This window comes from Halyomorpha halys, unplaced genomic scaffold (assembly GCF_000696795.3).
Source record: "Halyomorpha halys isolate HHAL.00 unplaced genomic scaffold, Hhal_1.1 Scaffold1462.1, whole genome shotgun sequence".
Lineage (NCBI taxonomy): Eukaryota > Metazoa > Arthropoda > Insecta > Hemiptera > Pentatomidae > Halyomorpha > Halyomorpha halys.
The window spans coordinates 132,016-139,439 of record NW_027107297.1 but is presented as its reverse complement, the minus strand read 5'-3'; the positions used below and the strand labels follow the sequence as shown (position 1 = coordinate 139,439).

Below are 7,424 nucleotides of genomic sequence, written 5' to 3'. Positions count from 1 at the left end.
ATCCACGGTCAACTATCTCTCATAATTATAACATAGTTGACATGGTTGTAAAATTTTTTATCTTGTTTTTTGTTCTTGGTCCTAATGAAAGCCTGAAATTCCAGCCGAAAAGTTTTACTTATTTACTACGACTGTACTCCCAACCACCTTCTCATGAATTCCTTGTAGATTATATGAATAAAGTCAACCATAGACAAAGGATTTCTATTAATTATACTCTATAAATAAATTATAAAGAATAAAAATGAGAATTTAACATTTAAAAAAAAAAATTACGTCAGGTTTTGTACCTACTCATCACGGCTTCAACCTCTCCCCTCCTCTTACACGTTAAAGGATCCTTAACCTTGATATTTATTGACAAATAAATTACGTTGAGGCCGATGTAAGTCACTAGATGGAGGAAAACGTTGCCTACCAAAGGCGTCCTAGAAAGGCTGTATTTGATTCATGTCGGTATATCTTAGGAGCCAGTCCAAAACCTTAATTCTCTCGTACACCAACTTGTTCATTGTTTTTTAATATATTTTGTTTAGATTGTTTACCTTAAAAGGGATCAGTCAAAATGTAAAACATAATAGATTAATAAAATTACATTTTATATCAAAAATAATTAAATATTTATAACTCATTAATTTTAGTTTATTATATATTTTTCTTAGTGGATAGTCTTGTATTTAATTAACAAGTATATATTTATTAAATTCAAACATTATTGTTCTGTGTTGGACCTCTTCCCCAAACACATGAGACCAAGGAAGTTGCTGCAACGTATTGGGGATTCCCAACAATTTTGACCGGATTTCCTACTTAACGAAGGTCTATGTAGTATTCTCTAAATTTACTCTTTTCTGAAACATTTTTGGAAAACTGGTATCTCAAAATAGCGTTTATAAGCAATTTTGAGGACTATAATCTTCTATTAATAATGTTTTACCTCTATTTTTGCAGATTAAAGTAAGTTCTAAAATGTCGAATTTTCGGGTTTTAAACTTATTAGGGAGGGGATATTACGCTCACTCCTTATAACTAGTGGTGGGTCCAGGAATTTTCTGAGGGTAAGAGGGTGGGAAGACGCACTGGTGTATGAAAGGTCAATTTCATGCACGTATTCAAAAGTTTTAATCCAAAAAAAATATAGATAAAATGATGTAAATTTTGAAAAACATTTTACTTTTCCAATTAAGGTTATAATAATAAATAACGAAGTTCCTGAATATAATTGTTTTAGCCAATGAATCCTTTGAACGGAAATTGTTTTTTTTACATAATTTCAGGTTTTTTTTTTATATTGTCGTGTACCATCTTTGTTCTGAATGTATTTAATATTTATTTGGTAACAATCAATTTGTTTTTTTTTTCGTGAAGAATCATCTCCTTGCACAACTTCCTTAAAAAGTACTGTATCTAAGACCTTCATGGTGCATCAAGTGACCTTGATGTGGTGCAGATAAATAAGTAAATAAAGCATTATTTTTATGTGATTGACAAAATATTGAATAGAATACATATGTATGGTTAAGAACTTCATTACCATATAAGTTAATACCCTCCAGCCAGTTAGAAAAAGTAATGACAAAGTATTCTCTAATGGTAACTGGAGAATACTTGGACTTCTTGTTATTTCTCATATTCTCCAGGGTTTAATAAGTTCTCCAAATATCATTGTCACCTTCCTTTAGCATTAAAATTTTACCATTGTCACCTTTGATAAAGTTTCTTCACTTGGTCAGTCTTGTCTTAAGGTTTTTAACACACATTAATGAATTTGTGGAATACATTATTACTTCTTGTGTTTTCAATCTGCTCAACTTGTTGCCTTAATACATTTATTTTCTTACTTTGAACCACTCCCCATGCATTTATTCTAGCTTCTCCATACTCCTTATTCCTAAAATATTTTTTCTCTGTTCTTTGTTAACTGATATAAATTAATCTATGTGATCGTTTCATTCTGTGTCTCTACCACCTGTTTACTCTTGTTATTGTACAAATAATAATGAGTGCATTTTGTTCATTCTTCACATATTCCTGGGAGGTGTAGGAGCCCTGGGTAAGGCGCGAGGCTACTAACTCCAAGTTCAAATCCGGCTGGGCAGAAAATTATTTTCTGTTACACTGTAGCCGTGAGTCAACTCCTGTGGGTTCTGGATTTATAAGATTTTAATTTTTTTTTCACACATTCCTCACATATGATTCATTCATACCTGATGTATACGAGCTTTCAGTTGTAGGTGTAGTTTCATTAGACGACTTGCTTGTTTCATGGAACTACTTTGTAAATCTATTCATTATTCCTTCTGACTTCAGGCTTTCTATATTACACTTTTAATTTTTGGTATGGGTTTTATTTTTTGTTTGTTTCCTAATTAGTAATGATCGTAATTAATATCCTGTTTAAAATCACATCATTCATTCAACTAATGTTTTTTTTTATTTATGTTGGTATATCACCAATTTGACTTGCTGAGAGGTGCATTTATTAATGTGCATTTCGTGAGAGATATTATTGCAGTATTAATTACATGCTTAGACTTTACAGTTGCTGAGTTTACCAATCCGTGTGTATCCATTATAATTTGAGCAACAAATGTAAGCTATGTGCTGCAATGGTTGGCCTTAATGGTTTTTTTTTTTTATGTTTGTATATATAAACTTCCAAGGTGATTTGTAGGTCATAAGAGAACTAGTACTATACCTATCTTCAAGCTTTTCATAGATATGTTTACATCCATTAAAATAATCGATTTAATTTATAAATTATATATACTATGGTTATATGTTGTTCATAAATTGGATTATATTGAAGATAACGATAATAATTTAATAGATAACGATTTATTTAATTTCAGATATTTTATACAAAATACACAATGGTAAGCATTCCAAGACTCAAGCAATCATTTTGTGGGTGTACTCTTGAAACAAGCTCCTTAATAATAGCATGGCTGGGTGTGGTGAGTATTAAAATGTTTTTTAATCCTCTTTTTACCATTTTTATAATTCATAATGGATTAGGTTATATATATATGTACTTTTTTGCAGCTAGGAACAGCCTTCCAGTTACTTCTTGGAGCTTGTTTATTTGGAGTAATTTATGATTCTTTTCGTGATGAAGTGAAACGAGGTGAAGCTGATACTGAAAAAATAGAAACAATTAGTATGAATTTTTATTTTTTATTTAATTAGGCAGCATTCATTATTTAAATAGATTGTTGATTAGTGTTTTGACCAAAAAGAACTTTTTTTTTAACTAATCCATATGCTTAGTACCATGGGGACCTTGAAATATCTTTAGTATTTATTTATGGAGTTTGTATCTATCAAGTCTGTATTACTATTATTAAGGGTATCAACCATGTAAAAGGATCACTGTCATATATATAAAAAATAAATATATTATTTCTAATTCCTTAATTTTTTCTAATTAATAGAATACTGTTTTTTTTTCTGAATTTTATATAAAAATTTGTTGTAGTGTGTAACTTTCACTTACTACCCTAAAGTTGAATTGAAATTAATCCAGGCTCGTTTTGGAACAGATATTTTCTATATTATTCATTGTGGCAATACCTCTCCATACTAATTTTCTAAATGAGCCTTATTTTTTAATATTAAGTATGATGATAAGCAAACTTTATCAAGTTGCGAAATTGCGGTTGCACATTTATGTTGGAATATACTCGTACTTTGTTCTAATAAGTCATGTTAGAACTTACCTTTTATTTAGGCGTTTTTTGTCATTCAATATTACATTCTACAACAAATATTATTAATTTTAAAATCTTTAGCTTCTCTAAGGTATGTAATACTTATTTACAGAAATGTATTTTCAACCAGGAAAAAGGATTTCTCCTTTTATCTCCTTAAGTTCATTAAAGTCCTTTCTTAGTTTAGATCTATCCATTTTTCACTACTAGTAAACATTTAAAATGGCTAATTATTTAAAACAACTAAAATTAAAGGCACTTTAGAGGAAGATGTTTTGATGATACGTCCTTCAAGCCCTGTTAGGCTATTTCAATGAGAATAAGACCTAGTTGGTATTAAAGACCATTTAATTGTACAGTGATATACCAAATTTAATTAAAATTATTGGAGCTTTTCTTTTTGGTTGAGAAAATCGAAAAGATGTTACACATTGATTCAATAAAGTGGCACTTCTGGACAATACTTTTATCACTTTTTCAGCCACACCCCAGGCATATACCAGCCTTAAATATGTAATCTAACTTTCAATTGGCTATTCGTTTTTGAACTAGGCTAACCACGAACAGATCATTTTGTGAGACTTGGTTATTTGGACTCTTATTTATTCTTATAATTTCTAATTGATATTTTTGTTTTAAATTTGTTGGTGTTTACTTGGGTTTAACATTCTTAGGTTATTGACCTATTCTAGTCAGAGTGAGAATGTCTAGATTTATTCTGTGACTAAATGTACGAGTGAAAAAATAATTTTTTTCTGGATCAAAAGTCACCTAAGAATAATTACATAGGTCAGTCTTGATGATTATTTGTTTGGTTAAATATTTATATGTTCAAAAGAGTACTTTTTAATTATGTTGTAATAATTTTTGTTATGACATATTGTTTATATTGATGAAGTGGTTGATTATGAATCAGGTGAAGGAATAGGTGTAATTTAAACAAATAGTAGGGGAGGATTGGTGAACAGAGATAAGAACATAATTTTAAAAGAAAGTGGCAAGATTAAATTTTATTTTCTGCTAATCCCATGGAATAATTATCAAACTTTTCATTCAGGTTAGAATAAGTTAGCTTATAATTACTTACTCTTCCTGCAATAATCAGAGTGAATTATGGCATAACTGTTTAACAGGCTTATTGATACATTGAAAATAAATAATGTATATATAAATTGGAAATTGAATTATCTATTGAACACTAACTTGGCTGTTGTATAACAAGCCTTGGACCCAATTGTCAATATTGCCAATATATTGCCCAATATTTGTTATTCTCCACCTCTGAGTCCAGTTCAGAGGGTTCACTGCTCAAGCAGCACAGATATTATCAATCAGAATGAAAAGATCTTCTGTTTCTGTAGTATTCTCTATCTTAAATAAATATTTTCTATCACAAAGTGCCTGTATTTTTCTTTTATAAAGCAAGGGGTATTATGTGCTCATGTACAGAAATGGAATAACAACCACTGTCCCCATGTCAATTCTTTCAATGATTAATAGCCATTTTCCATTGACTGAAGAAAACTGTTGGAGCCGTTTGTAACGAAGGGAGTAGAGGTGTTACCTCTGCCACCTTGTAACTGCATTGGTGCCAGTTCAAATTCGGCCAAGAGGGTTGACTTTTATTTGGTAGTAGACCCACAGAATGAAAACTTGACCCTCCCGCCATGGTTAGAATAGGTGGGTTACTTGTAGATAAACACCTATTGTTTATAAGAAATGATGAGGCAGGGGGGGGAAAAAAAAAAGAAAACTTAAATGAAGTAAAAGTTTGAATTGGAATTGGTGGACTCTTGAATTGAACACCAATCTAGATAAAATTTATGATCATAATTTTTTTGTTCCAATATCTTTTTTTTAAACAATATATTCTGTTTTAGTGTTTGCCTTTAGAATTATTGCTTCAGTCGTATTTGTTATTTATACGGCTTCACTAGCTATTGACACCATGCTTTTGGTTGGAATTTACAAGGTAATGTAGCTTCTAATATTACTATTATTTCGCATACATTAATTCAACTTTGATAGTCCTTAAAATTATCAAAAAATGGCCTGAACACTCAAGCCCTCCATAACTCTACCTGAGCTGGGCCATATTGTTTGCAAACATCCATATACTTGGTGAAGTAGATTTAAAATTTTTGAGTTCTTAAATAAAGCTACTGCCATAAAAAGAACCAGTCAAATACATCTCTTGCTAAACCTTTTTTATAATACAAATAAATGATGTTCAGGTAGAGTTTATGATTAAATTATTTTATTGAGCAGCTTTTATTTCTAAACCATATTAAATTTACTTTTAATTAAATATTTTTTTATCTATTAAATCTGAGTTATTATGGTCTTATAGTATATCATAATATTATTAGTAAATATACTTTTTATATATAATATAAATAACCGTAAAGATTGAGCTAAATATGATAAGTTTTTAATTATACAAAACATAGTGGATTATATTCAAAGTTACTTTTAATTCTTGTTACAGAGGAATCACTGTCTAATGACACCATGGGTCATCTTGAGTGGTGTTGGTTGTTCATTTGGTATTTTGGCAACTTTTATTACTTTGCTAAGCGCATTTTCTGATGCTACATTATTACTGGTTGCTATTTTACAGGGATTAGGTCTTGGTAAGTGTTCATATAAGATTATTATATGTGTTAATTTTGATAAAAAGCTAATTTATTTTGCATAATGATGAGTTAATAGTAAACCATGGATATATATATAAATGAGGTGAAGATGGTTGGGGGTATGATCAGTAAAGAACAAGTAAAAACTTCTTTATTAGTGCTAACGTTTTGGCCAGAATTTCAAGCCTTCATCACGGCTAAGAACAGAAAACAAGATAACAACCTTAATGATTAAAAGAAATTACAGAATGATTAGAAAATAACCAACCATATTAATCCATAAATAATATTAAACGAAAATGTGTAATCTAAGTATTATAAGAACATATAGGGTATGTCAGAATAAGTAATATTAAAATTAAGAAAGAGTTAAGAGCAAAAAAATAAAGTACATATGAAAATCTAGTAAGTAAAAATATGTATAACATGAAAATTATTTAAGATTAAAGTTATGAAAAAAGTGGAAAAAAAAGTGTATGTAAGTAATTGAATATGTAAGTAAAATATGAAAATGAAAGAACTAAAATTAAAAGTTGATTGTAGGAAGATAGTCCAGATGGAGATCAATAAAGGTACAAAATAGTATAAAAAACTACTTAATGTTAACCAATGCTTCGCCCCACTTTGCAGGGCTTCATCAGGACTTAAAGAAAACAAGATACAAACATTTTTTGTCACTTACTATGTTTGTATCTGGTATTTCATTTAGCCCTGACGAAGCCCTGCAAAGTGGTGTGAAACGTTGATTAACATTCAGTTATTTTTTCTGCTATTGCTCCAATCTACTTCATGTGAAGGGGTGTAAAAAGAAAGATAAAAAATAAAATAATATGTATAATAAATGTGTAATAAATAAAATAAAATGTGAAAGACATACACACAGGTGTAGGTCTAAAGCACAAGTGTAGTGGCACGTGCAACCCTGATTTCAGAGTTAAAAATTTGTTGAAATATTGTAGAAGAAAGGGCTAATGGTAAAAGTCAAGAATGTGTTAACAAGGCACATTACTTAAATAGTTTAAAGAAAAATATATAAAAGGTAATATATATATATATATATAGGGGGAATATATATAGA

General features: G+C 29.6%; 1 protein-coding gene across 1 annotated transcript in view; it reads left to right on the top strand.

Moving 5' to 3' along the window:
* The window catches only part of LOC106689767 (uncharacterized), a 44,410-nt gene that overhangs the window by 34,823 nt on the left and 2,163 nt on the right, over positions 1-7,424 (top strand). The window contains exons 2-5 of the mRNA XM_014434929.3: positions 2,853-2,957; positions 3,046-3,160; positions 5,591-5,682; positions 6,199-6,343. Coding sequence (XP_014290415.1) covers positions 2,874-2,957; positions 3,046-3,160; positions 5,591-5,682; positions 6,199-6,343 — 436 coding nt within the window. The 5' untranslated portion in view covers positions 2,853-2,873. The remainder of the gene's footprint in view (positions 1-2,852; positions 2,958-3,045; positions 3,161-5,590; positions 5,683-6,198; positions 6,344-7,424) is intronic.